General features: G+C 35.8%; 1 protein-coding gene across 1 annotated transcript in view; it reads right to left on the bottom strand.

The window, feature by feature from the left end:
• The window catches only part of LOC100658397 (ovostatin homolog 2-like), a 45,851-nt gene extending 22,735 nt beyond the window's left edge, over positions 1-23,116 (bottom strand). The window contains exons 1-17 of the mRNA XM_064285178.1: positions 23,074-23,116; positions 22,041-22,249; positions 21,344-21,516; positions 21,113-21,174; positions 19,866-19,918; positions 19,412-19,432; positions 18,384-18,552; positions 17,760-17,844; positions 15,281-15,398; positions 10,741-10,852; positions 9,074-9,183; positions 8,578-8,736; positions 7,675-7,916; positions 5,568-5,769; positions 5,053-5,202; positions 3,207-3,377; positions 2,278-2,419 (exon numbers count right to left, since the gene is read on the bottom strand). Coding sequence (XP_064141248.1) covers positions 2,278-2,419; positions 3,207-3,377; positions 5,053-5,202; positions 5,568-5,769; positions 7,675-7,916; positions 8,578-8,736; positions 9,074-9,183; positions 10,741-10,852; positions 15,281-15,398; positions 17,760-17,844; positions 18,384-18,552; positions 19,412-19,432; positions 19,866-19,918; positions 21,113-21,174; positions 21,344-21,516; positions 22,041-22,249; positions 23,074-23,116 — 2,221 coding nt within the window. The remainder of the gene's footprint in view (positions 1-2,277; positions 2,420-3,206; positions 3,378-5,052; positions 5,203-5,567; positions 5,770-7,674; positions 7,917-8,577; positions 8,737-9,073; positions 9,184-10,740; positions 10,853-15,280; positions 15,399-17,759; positions 17,845-18,383; positions 18,553-19,411; positions 19,433-19,865; positions 19,919-21,112; positions 21,175-21,343; positions 21,517-22,040; positions 22,250-23,073) is intronic.
• Positions 23,117-25,592: the final 2,476 nt, after the last annotated feature.

Genomic DNA, 25,592 nt, shown 5'->3' with positions numbered 1-25,592 from the left:
TGGCTTCAATTATAATACTTACTCTGATGTCTCCTAAATAGGCGTCTTCCACCTGGATCTCTTTCCTGAGCTCCAGATTTATGCATTTTTGGATATTTATTTTTGGATGCTTTACAGACATTTCAAATGTCACCGTTCCAAAAGTAAACTCAGATCCCCTCACTTGCTCCTTTCTAATATCTTCCATCTCCATGAACGGTACCAAAATTCATCCACGTACCCAAGTCAGAAACCTAAGAATTATCTTGAAGAATAAGGGAAATGCCTGCATCTCCCATAACTAGCCAATCAACAAATGCTATTATAACGTACTTTGGACATGTTATCAGAAGAGACCAGTCCATGGAGAAGGACATCATGCTTGGTAAAGTAGAGGGTCAGCAAAAAAGAGGAAGACCCTCAAGGAGATGGATCAGCACAGTGGCTGCAACAATGGGCTAAGACATAATGATTGTTAGGATGGCACAGGACAGGACAGTGTTTCGTTCTGATGTACATAGGATTGCTATGAGTCAGAACCGATTCGACAGCACGTAATAACAACAACAATAACTTGAGAACGGCTCTCAAATCTATCCATGTTTCTCCATCTCCACTGCCTTTTTTCTAGTAGCCCAAGACACTGCCCACTCTCAGTTGGTTTACTAATATTTTTAACATTTCATACATACAGCTTTAAACAGCCCAAAACCCAGTCCCTTTTTCCACAGAGCAGCTGAAGAGATCTTCTAAAAACACACCTTAGATTCTTTGCTAAAAACTTGTTAGTAGTGTATTTTTGCATTGGGATTAATTCCAAACTCTTTATATGCCCTCAAGGTCTTTCATGATCTGTCTGTCTATCTCTCTCTTGCTTTAGCTATCTTAACTCTTGCCTTTGAACCGTACATGTCTGCCATTCTGAAACGCTTTTAGTTTCTTACCTCATCTTTCATGGTGTTTCCCTCTTTGCTTGCAACGGCCTTCTAATTCTGTGTTATCACTTACCTTTCAGGTTTCAGCATAAATGCTATTTCCTCCAGAAGAACATACAGGCCCTTGAGAAATGTAAGCCTCCTCTAGACGCTCCCATTGTTTCTTATTTTCCACTTAATGCACTTGTCACATGTTCCTGGAATTACCCGTTTCACTATAATGCTTCTCTCTTACACTAAAATCTCCAGCATGGCAGGGATTAAGTCACTGGATTTATAACACATAACTCCTGGCCTCAGTAAATATTTGTTGAGTGAACTAATAAATGAGTGACTGAAGAAAGAATTGTTTAAAGTGAATTACTTTGGCTTTCAATACATTTTATTCAACAATACTAAAAAAATACTAGAAAGCTTAAATGTTTCCCATAAAACTCACTAAATATGGGTTAATGTAATGGCAAAAAAAAAAAAAAAAAAAAAAAATAGGTAGCTTCAACCTTATAACTAGCACCTCAAAGAAGTTTTGACTTCTGGACTTTACGGGGCCTCCTGAATACTCACTGAGTCTATCCTTGCACAAAGTTGTTAGACCTTTCATTTCCCTTAAATGGAACTTCTGACATCTATCTCCAAGACCAGCCCCATTTTGATCATTGGACTAATGTGAATGTGAGACCAGGAGGTTTTAAAGAATGTTCTTCAAGCACTCTCAGATACATTTGGAATCCAGCTTTGATTCTGGTTCTGTTCTGATGACCTTGACAGAATGTCCAAACTGGAAATTTGCCTACCTATCTTATTCATCTAAGACTATGGCCCAGTTTTATAATTACAATCTTCCCAATATGGGATGGATTAGTATTTGGACACACTTGTATGATGACAGCTGTCTGGCTGTCTAGGTGTCACAATAACCTCTGTCTTGGAATCCATGTATTCTGGTTTACACATAATAAGGACACGTCATTGTTGTTATGTGCCATGGAGTTTATTCTGACTCATAGCCATAAGGGCATAAGGGACAATAAGCACACCTCATTGTCTTGCATCAGATTCACTTCAACAGAAGGTCAGTCCTCTCACATCACCACACACTGTCTGCTCCCACACACTTCTGATATTGTATTCTGCCAATAAAAATAAACTTCCTCTTATATATCAAGCTAACTCTTCCTTTTAGTTAAAATTGTTTCGAGCCTACCTTATGCTGCTTTATTCAACTGCAGAATGTCTGGGTGTAGTAAAAAAAATGACATAATTCACATATAAAATCTTCATTTTGTATAGTTTTATCCTAAATGCACCTGATTCCATGAATCTTTTTGCCCATCCCCCAGCCACAGAATTCTAGATTACCCACTTGCAAATCTGGATGAGTCGCTAGACATAGATGCATATCCTGCTTCATAACGTAATGGTCTAGGGAATGGCAGCCTTATATCCACTGAACACACTTCTGGTTTCTGGTAGTGAAGATTGGTAAAGACTTTCAGACCCATATCCTTCAAAGAAACCAAACATAAAAAAAAGTTGCACTTTCCCTTCATATGAGAACTAAAAAAGGCTTATCAGCTATAAAATAGGTCATAAATACACACATCTGTGCTAGCAAGAGTTCTGGGATCCTAGAAGATGAGTCACCTCTATTTGATTTATGGGGAAAAAAATCTCTAGAGTAAAAATGAAAATTACTGCAATTTACCTAGCACTTACTATGTGCTAGCATTTTGCTAAATATTTTACACAATGCCCTAGTTAACCCTGAGAGAAAAAAATACTGATCATTATTTAGGTAAGTAGAGATAAACATTATCATTACTCTAATTAACATCAAATACACACACACATATGCACGCATATAAAATGCATATCTAGTAAACTAGAGGGCTGGGAATTGAGCTAAAGTCTGTCTGACTCTAAGGCCTTTATACACCTGTGCCTGTAATTATAAAGATCCTTTCACGGAGGTCTCAACATACATAACTAATAGCCCAGAACTCTATTTCGATCTTTTGATTTGACTATTTCTGCACAAGACATATCACAACAAATTTGAGACAATCTCTACTTTTACCATGTTTTATTATTCCAGCTACATAACTTATTTCCAACTGAAAAAAGAAAAAATAACATCTCCTATTCATAATATAATTTCTGAGTGCTTTATTAGGAAATTACAGACCATATACTCAAAGATTAAGAAGAAAACTACATAATTAATAAAACACTTATGCATTGTACAACACTAAAATAAATTTGAGATATTTTCTAAAATCTTAGTGAACTTACCCTGACGATATTATAGATGTCACCATCCCCATAATTGCTTACAGGCATATAATACAAACCATTGTAAAACATATCCTTCTGAGGAATGCAAGGGTTGAGCTTTTCATCATCAAGATTGAGACCATGATAGAAATAACCATATGATTCTACATATGGAAGCAGATTGTACACCTATGGAAAAAAAAACACATAATTCCTAATTATTCTAAGCACTCTTTTTATAATAAGAAAAATTTGGCAAATGTTGTACTATAACCATCTGTTCTTATTCTTTTCTTTACAAGTATGGCCACAATATTTGATCCAAAACTTTCGAGTCATTTTATACTTCCAAAAGAGGAAGACTTCCATTTTGTTCTATGCAGCCAATGTCATGTTCACAAAATTTTTCAGCTTTGGTGCAGGGTTTAGGAGAGCATGCAAGCAAAATTTTAAAAAGTCTGAGGATTATGTTTCCTGGCCATCAAGTTAATTAATTTTCCAGCTGTGTATTTAAAACTAGGCTTACTACTGAGTGTTACTTTTTAAAAGCAGAATAGAAAACCAAATTTGTTTCTAAGATCTCAACTTTATAACCTCTATCTCTCTTCTGAATATAGACTTAAAAGAATTACACTTAAAAATGTAAAGATATCTAAGTGCTTAGATTAGGTGATTAAAAAAAAAATTTTTGTTTATGCCTCTGTGTATTTGGAACATTTTCTACAACACACAGCTATCATTTTAATAAAAAGAAAAATGTTCTAATTATTAACCCTAGATTTAAATACAGTCATACATTTCAATAGTTATTTCCACGTATTTGGAGCCCTGGTGGCGTAGTGGTTAAGAGCTATGGCTGCTAACCAAAAGGCTGGCAGCTTGAATCCACCAGCTGCTCCTTGGAAACCTATGGGGCAGTTCTATTGTGTCCTATGGGGCCACTGTGAGTCAGAACTGACTCTACTACAAGAGGTTTTTCTATGTATTTGCATCAATAACAAAGAAAAAATATCAGAGTTATTTACTGAAATAATTTTGATGTGAAATTCTAGAACTGATGGTCTAGTAATGCTTATGAAAACACAAGATCTATTAATAGACAATCAGTCACCCAGGTGGCACAGTGGTTAAAGCCACTAGCTGTTAACTGAAAGGCTGGCAGTTGGAACCCACTAGCTGCTCCATGGGAGAGGACATGGCAGTCTGTTTCTGTAAAGATTACTGGTTGCCATCAAGTCAATTCCAACTCATAGGGACCCTATAGCACAGAGTAGAACTACCCCGTAGGGTTTCCAAGGAGCCACTTCTGTAGAGATTAACCAAACCCACTGACATCAATTGATTCCGCCTCATAGTGATCCTGTAGGACAGAGTAGAACTGCCCTGTAGGGTTTCCAAGGAGCTTCTGTTGGATTTGAACTGCCGGCCTTTTGATTAGCAGTGAAACTTTTAACCACTACACCACTAGTGTTTCCCCTAAAGACTACAGCCTTGAATATCCTATGAATTCCTACTCTGTCCTATTGTTGTTAGGAGTCAGAATCCACTCATTGGCAATGGGTATTAGTAGATAATAACTATAGACACTACTCTAGGTTTCCATATCTATGGTCACACCTATGATTAAAAAATCACATTGTTGTCTAATTCCTAACCCATTGTAATTACTCATAGAATTCTACGTTGTTTTAAGCACTGGGTCAGCCAAGAAAAATAATTAAGTATAAAACTCATGAAGGAACAAAGGAAGAAAACATTTGATAATTTCAGCATGTTCCATTTCAAATAAAAACATCATTTGAAGAGTGAGACTTAACAAGGATCCAGACAAAAATGAGGAAAATGAAGTAATCAGAGAGCTTACACTTTCAGCCGACAGCTGTTGCTCCAATTTCAGTAGAAGAACACTTTTATCCACAGCCCGCAGGGCACAGAACGAATCAGTGGCTGCTTGAAGGTAGAGATTAACATTGGAGCCAGGTAGCCCCTGCTCCTTAGAGAACTTTATGTTAACCTGACATGAAGAAAGAAAAGGAATGGAAGCAGAGATTATTTTATATGAAGATAATTGGAACATATTTAATCATTTCCAAGTAAATCTGTCTAAATGTTTGTGCCTATATTTCTCCTGCCCGCTCTCAGCTTTACTCTCCTTGCAGAGACAACTCCTTCACAACGGTCTCATCATCCCAAGATTGGCATTGCCACCAAAGGTTATTCGTTCTGTTTGGCGATTCTCTCGTCCCCTTATTATCTAACTATGCGAACGTTGACTGAGAGAGTAAAAGTTGATATACTAGTCGTCTAAGACAGAGACAATAGGGAGCAAAAGGCTTACCCCTCTCATTGGGAACAGGTCACAAATAGAAGAAGAATCACCTTATTTTTAAAGCACTTGTCAACCTGGAATCTAACACTGTCAGCCACAATTTCCCCACTGGGGTGAAGGGTGTACACGAACATGATGGCCACAGGAGCCAGCTCAGCACTGATGTTGATGGTGAATGAGAAGTTTCCATTCCAGGCTGTGTAAATAAGAAAAGTCATCAACTGATAACAATGCCAAAAATGTCCTGGATCACTGGGCAAACTTAGATAAGGGGAAATGACTTATGAATAAAAAGAAGAAGGGCCACTGTTTTAAAGTCAAATGAAGCAAATAATGGGAACTATATGTACAAATAAGGAAGCTGGCATAAAATTTAAGCAATAACAATATTTGGGTTTTGGCCACCACTTTCCTATAATGTACTTGATGACCTGGAAATAATAGAAGCAGTTGGAAATCTCCTTCATCAAAATACTTAGTAACTTACCTTGGCCATGTTAACTATTGCCCTCCATCTACAAATCAAAATGTTAAATACTCTTTTTAACCTCTTGACTCTATCTCTATAATATTTCCCTAAAAAGAAAAACAAAACAAAACGAAAAAACGTGAAGATAGAGTACAAAATGAATGTATTGTACTCACCATTGTTTCTGACTTCCTTGTGTCCACTGAGGAGGATAGTTCCTTTTACCATCATCTGTGCAGAACAAAGAAAACACAATATGTGATATTTCTAATGATAATTCTACTCTATAAGATAAGGGAATTTGCATAAGTAAATATTAAAAATAAACTTTGCAAAACTTAGAAGAGGGCAGAAAAAGTGACTACAGTTTACTGGGAGCCTGTTATCTGCTAGAATGAGGCATTGGTGGGTCAGTGGTAGAATTCTCGCCTTCCCTGAGGGAGAATTGGGTTTGATTCTCAGCCAACGCACCTCATGTGCAGCCACCACCCATCTGTCAGTGGCAGGTTGCGTGTTGTTATGATACTGAACAGGTTTCAGTGGGGCTTCTAGACTAAGACAGACTAGGAAGAAAGGCCTGGCAACCTACTTCCAAAAATCAGCCAATGAAAACCCTATAGATCACAAAGAAACATTGTCTGACCCACAACCCGTCCTGGGGATGATGCAGGACTGGGCAGTATTTCCCACCATTACGCATGGGGTTGCCATGAATTGGGCTGACTCAAAAGCCGCTAACAACAACAACAACATTAGGTGCTAGAAGCTTTGTGAACAATGTGCAATGTACTGTGTAGGTGCGTAAGACTGCCTGGTTTCAAACCTGCCTTCGCCTACTCGTTATCTTTGTGACCTCAGACACTTTGTTTCACTTTGCATCTCTTCTATTATTTGTAAAATGGGGACTGTTGTTAGGAGCCCTGGTGGTGCAGTAATTAAGTACTTGGCTTCTTACCTTAGTGGTCCGAACCCACTAGCTGTTCTGTGGCAGAAAGACGTGGTGGTCTGCTTCTTGTAAAGATTACAGCCTCGTACTCTGTCCTACAGGGTCATTACAGTCAGAATCGACTCCGCAGGAACAGGTTTTTTGGTTTTGGTTGTGAGGATTAAATGAATTAAATACATACAAAGCCCTTATAACAGTAGTTGACTCATAATACCTACCGTAGGAGATAAACCTTATAATTTCCAAATACAAATATAGAGCCAAGGAAGCTAAAGTTTAGAGAGTTTAAACAATTAGCCCAAGATCAACTAGCTTGCCAGATAAATAGGATAGGGAAGGATTGTAATTTCCAAGTCTGTGTCTATACACAGAATGATAAATATGGGGAAAAAATTAAAAGGCTAATACTTTTTTTTTTTGTCATCAAAGTTAGCCTTTCACTGCATTCTCTGACATCTGTTTGATATTTTACTGTCACGAAGGGACATAAATATTTGATATGAGTTAAAATTGGATGCCAAAAAGAGCAGACTTTGACTAGCAATTTTTTTCAACCTTAGGAAAACTGAAGTTCCCTTAGATTTTTTTGGTGTGTGTTTGCTTTTAATGGGCCCAATGGTATTCATCAGCAAGGTAAGAAGGTTGGGCTCACTCAGATTACCACGGCATGAGGGATGTACCAGTTTGTAGACTGAACTGTGTGCTAAGTGTGCATTGAAATGGACAGATTCCAAGAAGGGACTTGTTGAGACTCACCAAATAGAAGAAGTTTATGTTCGAATTCTCTGTATATGCTTCACCGTTTAGGGAATAATGCACGGTAACAATCTGCTCCTGATTGCACTCAAGCTGCTTTGGTTCTGGCATGATCTTCAGAAAGCTGCTAGTTCGGGAGTAAAAGCGGGAGACTGACAAATGAGCGTCTGCATAGTTAGGCGTCAACCAGCTGGAACCATAGCAGCTCTTCGGCTGAACGTATGTGGCCTGATGTAATAAAGGAAAACCAAGAATCTTCAGATTCATAAAGACCTGAAGACAGTAATTATTACAGAACAGAAGAATTCTTATCTCCTCAAAGCGAGAGGAGTCTTAGCTTGGGTTTGCTGTTTCATGAAGTGATAGCACGTTCATTTTTTAAAATATATATAAAACATGACCATAATTATATAAAGATTTCACTAGACTTACAATGAATTGTTTATTCTTATTTTCTAATTGAACTTAAGCATCACTTCTCTTAGCTACATTTGAACATTGACAAATTGTTTAACTGCAAAATTCTGTCTAAGGGGTAGAAAAACAAAGCACAGTATCTTTCCTAAACTGTGCATAAAATGATCTAAGGAAAACAGCCAAAACATCTCCATGAGGCACTTCTGTTTTCTCCGAGGGGACTATTAGTTGTTAGAGAATTCATAATAATTATAATACAATATTAGCTTCTCACCCTCTTGAGTAAGTATTCTCATAAAGTATTTAATGAATAGCAATTCATATAAAATGCCCTAAATTAAAAAAAAAAAAAAAACTTTGTTAAAATGCATCCTCCGTGGAAGTTATTTCTTAAGAGATTCCTAGTGATACAAACGCCTAATGTTCGGATTCTCTGTGGGATTTCTTACTGTCTTCATCTTTGACGACTTACTTTCAGGCTGAATTCAGGATCAAAAATGTCTGAGGTATCAACGGAAAACTGGGCTTCACCATTCTCATCTGTGGTGTAATTTCCTATAAATTTGTCATTGAGCTCCAATTGCAGTAACTTGCTCACCATAGGTACATCATTGGGGCCAGAAAATTTAAGCTGTATGAAAAAGGAAGCGTTAATATTCCTAAAATACAGAACTTTTCACTTCCCTGCCGAGAATTTTCTGTTCATAAACCTGATCCCTTGTTTGTAGTTTCCTGAAATTCCAGTAGGGAGAAAGATGCTGTATTAAATAAATACGTAATATGAAAACAGCTACAAGTTTATCTATCACCTCCTTTCATCCTAGGTCTTTGCCCAAAAGATCAGACACAATAATGCTAAATACGTATTATTTTTACACATGAAAAAAAAAGTGTCTAGAAATTCTCAAAGGGCAATCTATGATCAAAAACAATGAAATGGGAACATGTATTTCTTTAACCAAACCTACAGTTCCAAAGTAAGTAATTCCTCTTCTATAGAAAGGGTCCGTGTTCTCAAATCTCACACTTCCGAGCAAGTGAGTGATGGAAATAGAGGTCTTTTCACTGATCTGCACGCCTGTAAGAAATGATGAAAAACTGTCAGGGAGGGATGCAATTGTTCGATCAAAGATTTCAAAAGAACAGATAGCTTAGGATACGTGCACAAACTTCTACACAATCATATTCTTGTTCTACACTGAAAGGAAGGCCTGGATGCTTTGAAACATCTGGTTATAGTCATTTACATCAAACTGAACAATGCAAGCAAAACGAAAATATTTGGATTAGAAGCAGAAGAAAAGTTCTTAATTTCCTTGCTCCTGCCAGTCTACTCAGGCCTAGCTTGTGAGACTCTTTATGATGGAGAACGCCATTTTTTTGTGTGTGTAAAAAAAAAAGTGTAAAAGGCATCTCAAATATAAGTCTTTCCCTTTCTGAATCTTTCTCAAGGCTGCAAGATAACTAGATTTCAAAAATATCTGACCACGGGGTAAACAGAAATATTTTCTGGTACCAACAAAGCAAGTAAATAAGCAGATTCAAACATATCAGCTAAATTGCTATCAATAACAATATAAATGCCACAGTCTTATCCATTAGGAATGCCATTACAATATTGATCAAGAATATTTGCATAAAGCATTTTGTAAATATAATCCCAAATCCTTTTTTAGGTAACTAGAAATAATTAATAATTGAACCTGGTGTCCTCACCCCAAGTAAATCACTCCTTTCTTTCTTTTTTTGGTTTTTCATTCTTTTAACAAATATTTATTAAACACCTATTATGTGCTATCTTGCAAATTTCTCACTAGTAACATTTTCACTTGCAAGGGCCCCCAGTCAAATTAAAGCAGAGGTTGGCAAACTTTTTCTGTAAAGTGTCTAAAGCTAATATTCTAAGCTTGTGGGTCATATGATTTCTGTTGCGACTACACAACTCTGCTGTTTTATCCATAAAGCCAGTTAGACAAAAGATTGTGGTTGTGTTCCAATAAAGCCTATTTACGTGTACAGGCAGGGGGTCATATCTGGCTCTCGAGTTGTAGTTTATGGACACTGAAATCCCTGTGTGGTATAAACGTTTAACGTGTCCAGCTACTAACAGAAAGGTTGGGGGCTAGAGCCTATCCAGAAGCTCTTCAGAAAAAATGCCTGGAGACGTACTTCTGAAAAATCAGCTATTAAAAAATCTATGGGGCACAGTAGTCTGACAGACTTGGGGTTGTCATGAGTTAGAGTCAACTCGACAGCAACTGATAGGGTATTTTCTTATCAATTGCAGGGTAATTGCTTATCAACTGATTAACACTGAGTTAAAAAGAGACATTCCATGTGCAGCTAATTTAGCAGCTCAGCTCGACTACTTCAGAGGGAAGTTTCTCAATTTGTCTGATTGATACAGGCACAGAAGCACATATAAATGCGTAATGTGAATATGATAAAATGATTTTAAATATAACGATAATTTTATTCAAGAACAATCCTCGAGTTGACTTATTGGCACATGTACTTAATTTTGCTATTTTGAGCAATAAATTGATCTGTACTTGGTGCATATTACTGACTTAACAAACTTCTTCCCAGTAAACTGCTATATATTCTCAAATTTCCCATAAAATAAGATCCTTACCTGTTCCGATTTCTGTAACAACTGCCGTGATATCAAAGGACATAAAAAATCCAGAACGGTAGAGTTGGAAGACTTTTGTATTTACAGTTTGAGAAACACAACCATTTCTCAACTGAAAAATAGAGAAGGTATAATGAAAAAATTATCATTCTAAGAATCTTTAGAAATGATAGGAGCTTTCTCACAGATTTATAACCCCCAACTCCAACTCCTCCCCATCCCCTGCCCCACGACTCCACCTCACAAACTTGTTAAAATGACTAAAGAATTGAAGAAGAAGCAGGAGAAGGAGGAGGACAGAGGAGGACTTAAGAGAAGAAGGAGGAGGAAACAGGAAGAGGGAGGAGGGGGAAGAGGCGAAATTATTATTATTTACATCACTATTTAAAATAAGGTAAGGAAGTAATCTATATGTCACAGATTTCAAGATTTCAAGGAAATTCTCTGGAAACAATGTATATGGGACTAGATCAAAGGATGTCAATGGAGCTGAATGATATTTTAAAGGAGTAAAAGATTAAAATCATCTTGAAAGGCACTAACAAGGCACATCAACCATGTGAAAAATTAGATCTGTCCTATGGAATCCAAGTTCAAGAATTTCATCCCTTACTAAAAATGAGGGGAAAAGTATCAAGACTTAAAAATATGGAAGACAAGAGAATGATTACGGAAGACAAATGAGAGTTGTGTCTATAAAACCCATTGCCATTGAGTCGATTCCAACTCATAGTGTATAGGACAGAGTAGAACTATCCCATAGGGTTTCCAAGGCGTGGCTGGTGGATTCCGAACTGCTGACCTTTTGGTTAGCAGCTGAGCTCTTAACCACTGCACCACCAGGGCTCCTGTTATGTCTATGTATATTTTTAATTCCCGTGAAAGACAGAAGAACAAATGGAACAGAAGCACTCTTCGAATATGTATCACTGAATTTTTCAGGTAAGTTGTTCATTCTAAATATGGGAAAAAAATCTATAGATAATCTTTCATCAGTAACATCAATAATTAGAGAAATATGAATTCAGTTATATTTTAAAATAAAAAGCGATTATTAATTCCAAACTTAAAATGTTAGAAGGATATATTCATTCATCTTATCCTCAAGACTACTATATGAGCTAGGCACTATTATTATCCCCATTATATGGATGAATAAACTGAAGTGCAGACAGTTTATATAACCTGCCCAAGGTCACACAATTAAAAGGTGCTGGAATTAAGCAGGCATTCTGACTGCAGGGTATATATACTAATTATAATGCAGTCGAATTAAAAACAAGTATAAAAAGTGACAAGACAAAAACAAACAAAACCCATTGCTGTCCAGTTGATTCCGATTCATAGCCACCCTATAGGACAGAGTATAACTGCCCCATACGGTTTCCAAGGAGCAGCTGGTAGATTCAAATTGGTGACCTCTTGGTTAGCATCCTGAGCTCTTAACCACTGTGCCACCAGGGCTTAATTACTTTGGAATTAATTAAAGAAAACATTTTTCAACAATCCTTAAATCAAAGAGAAAATACAAGAAAAATTAATAACGATTACAATATTAGCATAAAGGAAAAAATGCCTTGCATCAAAACCGATGATGTTAAGCTGTGCTTAAAGGAAGACATAAAACTCAAAATGTGTTTGTTACCAAAGAGTAGCGAACACATTAAAAACACCAATAAAATAAACAAAAAATATTGGGAAAAGGGATTAATAAGATAAAGTTAAAATAAATTATTTAGTAACGAAAAAATACTAGAAATAAAATATAAACCAAAAATCAGAATAAAGGCCCATAAAATAGATAAATCTTTCATGAGCATGATTTAGAACAAATAGGGAGAGTGAACTTGTACACAATTAGGTGCTGATACAACTAAGTATCTGTCGGGAAGATGATTCCTTGTTTTAGACCACAATAAAAAATAAGTTGTTCATGGTTCAGAGAAATACCAAAAACAAAATAAATAATCAACGTATATGTAGACGGCTATATGTACACCACAGGGGCAGGTAAAACCTTTTTCTAAGGCTGGAAATCCATAGACATTAGGGATTTTCGTACATCAAAAGTACGAGATATTAAATATTTGCCAAAAAGATTTAAAAAAAAAAAAAAAAACCAGTTGCCATGGAGCTGATTCTGATTCATAATGACTCTGTGTGCGTCAGAGCAGAACTGTGCTCCACAGGGTTTTCAAAGCCAGATTTTTGGGAAGTATTTCACCAGGCCTTTCTTCCAAGGTGCTTCTGGTTAGGCTTGAACTGCCAAGAATTCTTTTGGTTAGCAGCTGAGGATGTCAACCATTTGTACCACTCACAGATTCTGATAGAGAGTAATGTTGATTATATACGAAAGTTTCAATTGGAACAGAAAAACTATATACCAGAAAATTGGCAGAGATCAAAGGGGTATATCTAAGGCCTCACACGTGAGCCTCACATTGATGGGCCATGCAAATCATCAAACATGGATGAGTTAGCTTAAAGGCTCAGGGTCATAATAAAGAAAACAGGACTAGCTCAGGTGTTCACAAGAGAAGGATGATTACATAATTTGCTCAGGACAGTCAAACGATTTCATCACGAAAAAAACAAAACCAAAAACTCCTCGAAAAACTCAACACTTTCCTTTTGATGAGGTATACTAATCAGAAGAGAAGGATTTGAGGAATTGGAGAGAGAGTCTATTTTACAGCGAGATAAAAATTTAGAAAAACATATGCAAAGGTTGGGAAGTCATATTAATCAAACTGGACTTTGTTTTTAAAGGAAATGAAAAATAGGCAAGGAGTAATTAAGAGTTTTCGAGAGAACAAATCCAATTTGGTAATAAAAATATGAAAATATGCTCAAACTCACTAGTAATTAGGTAATTACTAATAAAGCAAATAAATTTGTTTCCAAACCAAATGGCAAAAATTTTAGACTCCTAATATATTTTAATATATTGCTGGCAGTAACTTGGGAAATAGAGTATTCTTATATATTTCTAAGAGAAATTTGAATCTTTATAAACTTTTTGGATGGTGATATGCTAGTAGTTGTTAAAGTTATAAATGATTGTATCTATCAATCTATCTATCATCTATCTTTCCTTTGGCTCAAGAAACCCACTCTAAGAACTCTATTTCAAATAAATAAAATTCTCATATATGAAGATAGTTTTATCAGTTTGATTATTACTGCATTGTTTACCCCCAGGGGAAAAAATAAAACATTAGCTGTGTGTAGATTTACACCCATCATTGGGTAATATGGTTGACTAGATTATATCATAACCACTCAATGGAATAATACACTACTGCTGTGGAAGATTTCCACTCAACATTTCTGAGCTTGTATTTTTTATCTAAAAATAAGTTTATGGCTATCTTTACCAAATACTGTGCTATTGATTTAAAGGATGTGCACAAAATTGGTAACTTCAGTACTATCAGACTTAAACTATAAACCACGCGGTGTACCTAAATTCCATGTTCGAATGTCAAAGGCTATCCTCCAAGAGAAAGGTATAGTTGTTCATTGATTGAGAGCTAAAGTATAATATTAAGGTATTGCAGGAGTCCCTAGGTAGTGTAACGGTTAAGCACTCCACTACAGGTTGGCAGATCAAACCCACCCAGAGGCAGGTTACAAGACAGGCCTGGGGATCTGCTTCTGAAAAGTCACAGCCCTGAAAACACTATGGAGCAAAAAAAATCAGCTCATGGCAACTAATAATAACAATGATGCTGCAGATGGAGAAAACCAATAGTGGCTTCAAAGAGCAATGCAAATTTAAAGAAATAAAAGTAGGTGCCGCGAATTGCAAATGTTTGCAAATACGCTGGTTTCACAAGGGCAATTCTAGGTGCATGATTAGTAGTATCAGGAAGTCATTTATTTTCAGGATGACTAATGCTCCTCAAAGCAACAGCAAAAAAGCCACCTTAAAAAAAAAAAAAAAATTGGCCGTGGAGTCTATTCCGACTCAGAGAAACCCTATAGATAGTAGAACTGCCCCATATCTTTTCCAAGGAGCGGCTGGTGGATTCTAAGTGCCAGTTTTTTGGTTAGCAGCTGAGCTCTTAACCACTGTGCCACCAGGTTCCAACAGCAGAAAAGCCACTTAATCAGTGCATAAAACTCGAAGGCCAAAAAAATCTTTCAAATTTTAAAAATCCTGTGACTCTATAGGTACCTAACAATTTACATGTGACTCTATACCTACATAACAATTTACATGTGACTTTTTCTATAGGTACATAACAATTTACATGTGACTCTATACGTACATAACAATTTACATGGCCTATGAGGAAAAAGAAATTGATGGTAAACACAGTACTTTCTCCTCATTCTTCACCTTATCAGACTGCAACCTCCATTATTCACCAAGTGAAAACAACAGTATTGTTAAGTCTCTTTGAAAAATGGAATCAAAGAAAGAATAATAACGAAAAATACAGAGAGATCTTCTATAAGGTCGCTAAGAGCTGGAATTGACTGGACGGCAACGGGTTTGGGTTTTTTGTTTTTTATTCAGGGTGAAGGTCTGTACCTGTGCAAGAAACTGTTCACAGATTTCATTGTTGTCTTCCTCACAGTTCTGAGAGGCATAAAATTTTCTGCACACCTGGATTTGGGCTTTCCCTTGCACAGGTTGGCCATAGGTGTACCTAGTAGGAGAGAGCGTATTTGTGATTACAGATGGTCAATAAAATAGTAATATTTCAGTCTTCTTCAGAAAATGTGTTTGAAATCCCTAGGCCGTAAGTACTGCAACCAAATTTAATTAAAAACCCTCATCTATTGGTACTATCACCCCACAGAATTTAGGTTAAATTGGGTATTTGATCTGTTTTTTTTTTTTTTTTAAATGAAATTCAAAGTGATGTGGAATCTAAAATAGCCTAGGACCTCAGTGAATAAGATAAAAAATAGTTAAATTGGGCTTTTGAGATTATACTTAAACCTTCTTATAGAAGTATTTCAAAAATTGGTTGCTGCACTTTCTTAACAGAAATACATACATATATAAATAAAAATTGGATAATTCAGAATCTTGAAGTACTTCTGGGTTAATATACCCAAAAAAACCCAAAGCTGTTGCTGTCAAATCAATTGTGACTCATAGCGACCCTATGGGACAGAGTAGACCTGCCCCATGAGGTTTCCAAGGAGCATCTGGCGGATTCGAGCTGCCGACCTTTTGGCTAGCAACCACAGCACTTAACCACTATACCACCAGAGTCTCCTCTGGGTTAACATATTTATAAAAATTCTTATTTTACCACTCAAAAAATATAAAAGGTAGGGATTGGTGTAAACTGAATATGCATCAACCAAAGGTATGATACATCGGGGCAGGGGGAGGAGTTTAAATAAATATCTAATTTTTTCCTAAACACATAACTTTAAGAAAAAAATGCTACCAAAGGCAAATCCAGATGATTTATTTACTATTAGTTTTAATTATTGAGGGTTCTTTCTACTAAGATTTTGAAGAAACAGACAAGAAATGTAAAACTAGAATATAGTAAAATTGAATATCATTAACTTTACTAATTGTGATATATTTTTCTATTTATTGAACATTGATATATGTTAGGTGTTTACCTACATTATCTCACTTGTTTTTCTCAGTGACCCTGAAATTTCAGTATGTTACATCATTTTACAGATTAGTCAACTGTGATCAAGTCACTCACTTCTCTCCATTGTAATTGGTGTAGAACTAAAATTCAAATTCGTATCTGATTCCACAGTCATGCTTTTTTCCATTCTACTAAATAATTTCTCTATTTAAAAATTCTTTGTGGTTTTGAGATTTTGACTCAAGCCAAACCACTAAAATAGTCTGTCAGCTCAGAACGTCAATTACAAGTAAAAGAGAGGCAAGACTTCAATTAGGTTACGTATATTATGATCAGACTCTTCTTATTATTTTCTCTGTCATTTATTTGTAATTTAAAACACTTATCCATAATGTTATCTACACAGGTTAATACATGCCCATGAAACATGTGGCTCAAATGTTCATACAAGGCAGAGTAAACATTCTTCCTTTGTTTTTGATTTCAAAAACTATTGGTGGCGACTAACATAGTTTATTAAAATCTCTTTGCTTATAGACAACTTTTCTTCCTTCTTAATAGCCTAATTCATTTCTGAAGTTGTTTGCTAAAATGATCTAGTTTTCTATTGTTTTCTTAAGGTGTTCCATGCTAAATCCCAAAGAATACAAAATATATAAAGCAGGGAGACAGTACTATACAACTTGAAGTAAGCAACTCATTCATTGATGTTAACATCTAGACGTACTGGTTTTCATGCTTAGAAATTATCTTGTAGCAAAGATTGCTCCTGTTTTAGTTGTCTGGTCATGATGCAAGACTTTATTATTGCTGATACTGACTTAATGTCAAAATCTGAATGTAATGGTAAAAAACTTTCAAGAAGTCAAAATAATGGATTATAATTCCAAGTGATGTTAAGGCACAATCAATTCCATGTTAGCATTTAGCATAGCAAGGCTTTTATAAAAGCCTTATATATAAACACTTTGACTTTCCTGATCCATGTGTTGTACTTTCTAAAGTGCCCTTGGGCAGGTACATTAATTAGAGAAGTTAATTGCAGTGAAAGTTCCTGGCTTCGTGTAGGGTTTTTCCAGTGAAGCCACTTTAGGATACTGGATTTCTTCAAGCCTACAGTGATCATCCCATCATTTTTAACATAGATATTCTATGATTGGAAAATAGTCATAAAAGATTGTTGTTGTTGTTGTCATGTGCTATCAAAAGATAAGAGGAAAATTAATCACAATGTTAATGGCAGTTGATAAAATCATATTTTTTATGTTTTTCTTTATGTTTTTCAAATATTCTACAATGAGAACTCATTACTTCTCACTGTAGTAACATGTACCTACATAGTGTGTGTAAGTATATAAATAAAGTTACATGATTAATCTCGTTTCTCATTTTATCTGACCTTTGTATTGACCTGTGGGACAAAGCTCCCTAAGAAATACTTACTTAGCACATGTAGCCACTTGGAATTCATCATCTGAAATAGTTATTGTTTTTGGTACATCGACCTTAACTTCAAACTTGGGCAACACTGGAAACAAAGAAAAATATGCTCACTTTGGCCCCCACAGTTACTGGTGAACAAAGTTTAGTTACACTCATGTAGGTAGGTACAATGTTTTCCTATATATATACCTGTATAGTCCGAGTTTCAATTACCTAAAATTCTCTGCCACACCAATCCACCACAGCACCTAATGGTTTTTCATTAAAGATTAAATTTTCCCCCTTTCCTTTCTCTTTCCTATTCTCAAAACTTCACATTTTATTTGTTGTAATCCCTCAGATCCGTCCTAGAAGATTGTCTAGACTCTAGAAAATGGAATATTTCTTAAGGAGAAAAGGCAGGGACCAGAATAAAGGTACCTGCAAGGAATCAGGAGCAGAAAAGCAGAGATGGTAAAGCATAAGAGGCCAAGAAAGGAAGATGATGGAGAACCAAATCCATCCTCACCTACTTTTGCCTAAGTTTAGCTGTTTGTTCAGTCCTTTGAACTCTTTATTTATATAAAAAAAAAAAAAATTTTTTTGATAGGACAGCCATAAATAGCATAAAAAGCAGTTGGTTACCCCATCTATTAACATTAAATTGGTGTCTCATTGTCTTTCCTGATTTTCTTTGCACAACAATCGAGTATTCTCCCAACATTGGTTCTGAAGCCAACTGGAATGAAAGCTGGGTAATATTTTGGAAAGAAGTCACATTTTGCCATTGAAAAATCCTATTGTTTTGAGGATCCTAGAAAATAAAGATATAAAAAAACAATCAGAGGTTGCATGAAGAATAGTATCCTTTCCTTCTTATTGTAGGTCCTTCCTGTAATTAATGGAATTAAAAAAGGTCTTAGCGTTTTATTGAACCAATTGTCTCAAATTGGAAAAACAGCATAACTTCCTCAAGGTATGCAAATTCAATTTTATAGCATATCTTCCTTAAGCCTAAAGGATAAGAAAAAATAATTTGTAACTAATATTTTGATTTTCATCTCTTTGAACCAGAGTTGCATAATAAGAGAATCAAAAACTCAGTGTATGTGCTCTAGAATAGTGCTCTCCAAAGTGGGGTGGACACACGCTAAATGGTGAACTGGAGATACTTATTCTAACAAACGCTTATACAGATCGACACTGGTTTTCACTTGGCCAGTGTATAAGTTGGTCATGAGTCACATACTGCATGCAAAAGCTGCTGAATGGAAATTCCACGATAAGAAAGGGTTGACAATTGCATCCCCTCTCCTTTATTTGGGAGACCTGGTGGTGCAGTTGTTGAGTGATATGGTGCTAACCAAAAGTTTGGCAGTTCAAATCCACCAGCCACTCCCTGAAAACCCTATGAGGCAGTTCTCCTCTGTGCTCTAGGGTTGCTATGGATCGTAATTGACTCAACAGCAGTGGGTTTGTTTTCTTCTTTGATTTCAGCATAATGGATTGGATTGCAGCTTAAATGACCCTGGTTCGAAAAAAGTATTGCTATCATCCAGCTGTCCCCTTATTTCAATTATCTTAAATTCTAATTATGCATAATGAAAATTAGACACACATCATCATTTATCTGAAAAACTAAAATAATGGATTTGAAAAAGCAGAACTCTTACCTGAAGTGTGATTAAAGGATACTGAAAAAGGGTGAAAGAAAACACAGGTTAATACTGTAATAGCACATTCTTTTTTCCAAATATTACATTCAAAGATTATATGGCTTCTTTAGCGCAGGAACTTAGCTCTCACTTTCTCAGAGGACAAGGTATCTATGTCTAAAGACACCAAGAAAACCCAAAATGTGACAGACATCTAGAATCTCTTCTGGAAAGTGGAAAGCAGGTTCCTTGAAACCCATTTTCTCCACATATGATGAAAAGACCTATCACTGTCAGTGAAAATTTTGCATTTAAATTTGAGGTTTAGCACTGAGCTATACCCATAGAGTGTTCCTTGGTAGAACCTATTTCCATACTTGTGGAAACTTCCTGAAGGTACTTTGTGTAGCAATAGATTTGTTTACTTAATTTGTTTAAATTTCCTTGTACTAGTAGAAACCATTGAGCTCACCAAATCCGCAACAGGTTTGAACTTAGTATCCAATGTCACCAGACGAAATTGAACTAAAAAATAAAGAAGAGGAGGGGGAATATTTCTCACTGTTATTTCTGTCCCTCAGATATGATTATTTGTAAACAGATATAGAAATTAAGTGCCTTGCTCTCAGAGAATACTGCCTTCCCTTTTCCTCTAGCTCTGATTTTGACCCTTTGAGATTTGGATTCCATTTGGAGAGATTTCTTATTGAACAGTTATTATTTCTTTGTTGATGATGCTCTGTCTTTACCAGAGCTGACACTGGCTGTGCCCAGTGCTCGAAACTTTTACTCTAATATCCCAGGGGAATATCTTAAGAAATGGTGGCAGAGTTAGTCATAGAAGGACAAATTGAAATATGTATGGTAGGAGATAAACGTAATATTCCTAGACAAATATTTCGGTGTTAGCAAACAGTAATCTAATTTGAGCAGAATTTCATAAAACCATTGTAGATACTTTTGTGTCCATAATTGTCATCATAGCATTTTAATACATCCAGGAGAGAGAATATAATGTAGTAAAGATCTTAGTATAAGAATTCTACTCTTGTTGTCATATTTCTTCCAATAAATTATAAAATAACAAAATATAAGTCAGAATAAAATGTCGAGGTGCTCTGATCTAACCCTCTAATTTTACAAATGAGGAAACTAAATCCCAAAGATCAGAATTTACTTGATGAAGGTCTATTATTTATTAATAGAGCCAAGACCAACACCAAACACTTCTGAATCCTAGCTCAGCATTCTTTCTGCTACCTTCTACTTACCATTGCCGTTGGGCCAATTCTGACTCATAGCAACCCTTTAGGACAGAGTAGAACTGCCCCCTAGGGTTTCCAAGGAGAGGCTGGTGGATTGGAACTGCCGACACTTGGTTAGCAGCCGATCTTTTAACCCCTGTGCCACAGGGCTTCTTCTATTTATAACAATAATAAACAAAACAGAAGGTCTCTGCCTAGGTTGTCAGAATTATGATTATGTCTACTATTACGAATATCGATAATAGTAATAATTGTTAGCATTATGGGATCCTCACTGTGTGCCGGGCACTATTTTACATTGACTATCTTATTTTATTCTAACAATATCCTTATAAATGAGACACTTTTATTATGCACGTTCTACAGATGAGGAAATGGAACCTAAGCAAGAGGTTTAATTAACTTGCTGAACTGGTAAATGATGAAGCCAAACAGCCTTAATCCAGATGCAAACCACACAGTTTTACTCCACATCCTATGCTTGCAACCATTGTATTATGTAAACCTGTTGCTAGACTTTGGAAACAGTGAAAGCGGCATGCAAAACTTTAAGAAGCATTCAGTTAACAATTCTGGGAACCCATGATCCCACAAGATTAAGGGTAGATTTAAGGCTACAATCGATCTGTTTGGATTGCTCTCAATTCAGAGAATGTGCTCCTATAGTCAACTTTATAAAGGTAACATCAATATTGACTCACCCTTCTCTCCGTATTTATAGATGGGTTTATCTGTCTGCACAAAGGTTACGGTCTCTTCTGAAGCGATGGCTACAGATCTCCTCTCAAAGATTTTAAGTGTATCTCCCTTAGCCAGCAATGTCACAAAAGCCAATTTTTCAGAGGATTTCTGAAAGACCTATTAATGTAGGAGACAGAGAATGAAAAAATCATTTTTAGATGTTAACATGATGAAAAATATCTTAATTCATCTTCTCAAGCTGAAGAGAGCCTTGTAAACCCATTATTTCTTAAGAGACGTGATCACTTGCTACAATTCCTTTATTTAGCATGAGAGCAGTTCCTAATAAATTTATTTTTATGTCCTCTTGCTTTCTATTTTTTCTTTGTTGCTCTGTGTCTCAATCCTTGACCCCCTTACCAGTTTCTCTTTCCTCACATTGTGAAACATTTCTACTACCTAAAAAGTGGTAATTATGTCTTTTGTCACTCCCTATTCTGGAAGAATGGCAATATTTTATAATTTTTGTTGCATGTGTAAATTTTCCATTTATTTCTTGACTGTCAGGGATTCTCCAATTTTCCTCCTCAGCTTCCACAAATCATCAAAAGTCGAGATTCATTATCTCTCTAAAAATAAATTTTAGATAGTAATTTTATCTTCCCATCTGAAGTTCTGAAATGACAAATTCAGCATCTCACCTTGAAATCTGCACAAGCATGGAAATTATTTTCCTCCACAGACTGGTCAAAAATAGTGGTATTGACTCCATCATGTTCTAAGACAACGCTCAAGGATACAGATTCATTAAGGTTTAAAAGGTGGACACAAGCTTTTTCTGTAGAATGACTCTGTATCACAGAAGATATCCATAGGATATATTGCCTATACAAAGAAAATAACCAACACCCTAAACAAGTGCAGGAGAAATGGAGAACATCTATGAAAAATATATTTTATTTTGTTGAAATATTCTGAAACATACACATTCTTTCATAGACAAGTTTACAAGAAACTTAGGTATGCAGAGGCATCTTAAGAAAAAGATATCAATTCGCTTCATACACTTATTTAAAAGTTGTAAGGCAAATCAGTACTCAGTCTCAGAAGATAAAATGGTAAAACAAAATCAAGCCGTAACAAAGAACATATTAAATAAGGTCATTTTGCTAATACTTTAATATAAATAAAGAGAATAATATTCTCTTACGGTTCTGAAGCCACAGCTGCAGTGAAAAAAAGCAAAAAGGTACTCAGAAAAACGGTGAACGCCATTTTACCCCAATGCCTGAACAATGAAAACTTCAAGACAAATATGCTTTCTCTTTCTCTTCTTAGAAGTCAGCTGTCTCAACTCCCTGCTTTCTTTCCTTGATTTTGCTCTGCCTTTCTCTGTATATTGTTGTTTTTATAGTTATACACAGTGGAGGATCAATTACTTTTTGGAACAAGTCTTACGGAAACTGCCAATCACATTTACATCACCACCCCCATTACCTCTGCAGGGGATGTCACTTTATACAGAACTTCCTACTTAAGTTCACTGGGCACCGCTGTGTTTTGGAATCAGCTGCACAAATTGGACAGGCAAAAGAGAAAAACAAAAAGTAGTTGTGTGACACTTCAGATTTCATTTAACCAATCTATTCTGTTTAATTTATCACCTCACTCACAGGGCTGAAGGTCGTATCAAAAGCATTAATACCTGGCAATCAGCAGTTGAAAGAAAAATACCTCTGTGAAGAGCTGTTATCATTCCAATTTCCCGTAAGTACATTTTTCAGGCTTCTGAGCATAGTAGCATTTCAGGTGTTGCCAAAAGATAATGCGAACAGATATCTCAATATGAGATCACTTCAGAAATCATCGAAACCATTGTTATTCTCTTATAATATTATAATACAGAATGCAACATTAAAAATGTTGATGTGCCTTCAACATTTACTACCATTAGTGAGGTTTGCTTTATGATGTTCAATATTCTTTTCTACATAAATATAGTGAGAAAAAAGAAAAGGTTAAAATATGTATAAGCTAGATACTTATTGGTTAAAAAAAAGACTTTACCATCATTTTGACTGCAAAACATTTCTACAAGGAAAATGAACTAACCCAAAGAAACCAGCAAACTCGTCAGAATTCTCACTGTGTTACTTCCCCAATTTGTCTTGTCACTTGTATTTCAAGTATTGACGGAGCTAATGCATGCAGCCTGAAGAATGATATGTTTGTTAAGGAAAGGCAGGAACTGGCTTCAGTCTTTTAGAAGTGGTCTTGTAACAGTAAATACAAAGAAAAGAACAAAACCATTAATTATAGATGGGAAAGTATAATGGAAGTAGTTAGAGACAGGCTACCATGAGGTCTAAGAAATGTGGGAACAGGGTTCTCTTGTTGACCACATTTTGAATTCCAGTGCAGAACTGTGTTCATGAAAACTGATTATGTCATCTTGGGATCTAGTGTGTTTTCATAATTTCTCTCTTTCCAAATATAGAATATCCTGAAGTAATTTTATCTGATTAACATGGTCTGCAGGGTAATGGGCCTTTATCCCAGGAAATTCAGAAATAGTTTAGTTCCAAAAATATTTATTGAGTGCTTATTATGTATCAGCAAGAGAACTGGTTCTAGAGATACCAAGGTGAATAAGACTCAGTTCTCTAAAGGATTTGGCTTTCTAGTAGAGAAATGAAGGAAGGGAGAGAGGAAGCAAGAAAGGAAAGAAAAAGAAGGAAATGCTTTCAATGTTCATCCATGTTGTGGCATGTATCAGGACTTTATTTCTCTCTATGGCTGAGTAATATTCCAATGTATGTATATACCACGTATTGCTCATCCATTCCTCTGTTGATGGACATTTAGGTTGTTTTTGTCTTTTGGCTTTGGGGAATAGTGTTGCAATGAACACTGATGTACAAGTTTTCTCTTTGCATTCCTGCTTTCAATTCTTTTGGGTATATACATAGGATGAATAAGGAAGACCGGAGAAGAATTGACGACTTTGAATTGTTGTTTTGGCGAAGAATATTGAATATACCACGGACTGCCAAAAGAACAAACATATCTATCTTGGAAGAAATACAACCAGAATGCTTCTCAGAAGCAAGGATGGTGAGCATTCATCTCACATACTTTGGACAAGTTATCAGGAGGGACCAGTCCCTAGAGAAGGACATCATGCTTGGTAAAGTAGAGGATCAGTGAAAAAGAAGAAGAACCTCAACAAGATGGGTTGACATAGTGGCTGCAACAATGGGCTCAAGCATAGCAAAAATGGTGAGGATGGCGCAAGACCAGACAGTGTTTCGTTCTGTTGTACATAGGGTCTGTGTGAGTCAGAACTGACTCAATGACACCTAACAACAACAACATAAGATTGGGATAATAGTTTCTGTTTTGTTGGAGAAAACTGTGTAGGGTGAAATTAAATTCAATAAGCCTGTTGAAAAGACTGTGGTTGGTTTATGAGTATAAATGTTATCCTGAAAAGTAATGTGTATAGTAACTCTTGTATTCCATAGAGATTAAAAAGAAAAAAGAATAGTGGTAAGGAAACCATATCAGAATTTGTTCAAATATTATCCTAAGTAGCAGGTGGGATGAGAGGCTGAACAACAGCAAAATCTCTTCAAGACATATTTTCACTCCAATTTTTAGGACTTGAGACTGTTTTGGATATGAAATGAAGAAGAAGAAGAAAATGAGACTGATTTTGATGAATGTTGTTATAATTCCATAAGAGAATGAGTACGAAATAAATATATAGACAGAGTGATGATTAATGTTTGGGATATATTAAGTCTGAGGTGTCTGCAGTACAATAAAGAGGTGATAGACAGTAGATAGATAAAATAATAAATCTAGTATTTTGGGAAAAGTTAGAGATGTGAATGTAGATTTGAGAATTATTACCCCATATAAATGGTGTTTAGTATCATGAATATTGATAAAAATAATCCAGGAGAAACATTAACAAAACAAAAGAAGATGGCCAATTGTAAGAGAAAGGTGAAAATCTGGCTACTTTTCTACTCCGGCTGGGTGGTATTTTTTGGGGTGGGGCTATATTGGTTCATTTCCCTAATAACATTGAGTAGAATGTAAGGCACTGCCTTAAAGTGTTTTTTTCTTTTTAAATCATTGTTTAGTTTATAGATTTTTTTAAAACAGTAAGAAAATTTGATTTCCCAGCTGTATGATACATGATAGTCCTTTTCAAGAGTGAAATCTAACTTCAGAGTTCCTGAGAA

The sequence above is a fragment of the Loxodonta africana genome, chromosome 4 (genome assembly GCF_030014295.1).
Source record: "Loxodonta africana isolate mLoxAfr1 chromosome 4, mLoxAfr1.hap2, whole genome shotgun sequence".
In the NCBI taxonomy this organism is placed as follows: Eukaryota; Metazoa; Chordata; class Mammalia; order Proboscidea; family Elephantidae; genus Loxodonta; species Loxodonta africana.
Note: the sequence above shows the minus strand (reverse complement) of the source record. Positions and strands in the feature narration are given on the sequence as shown.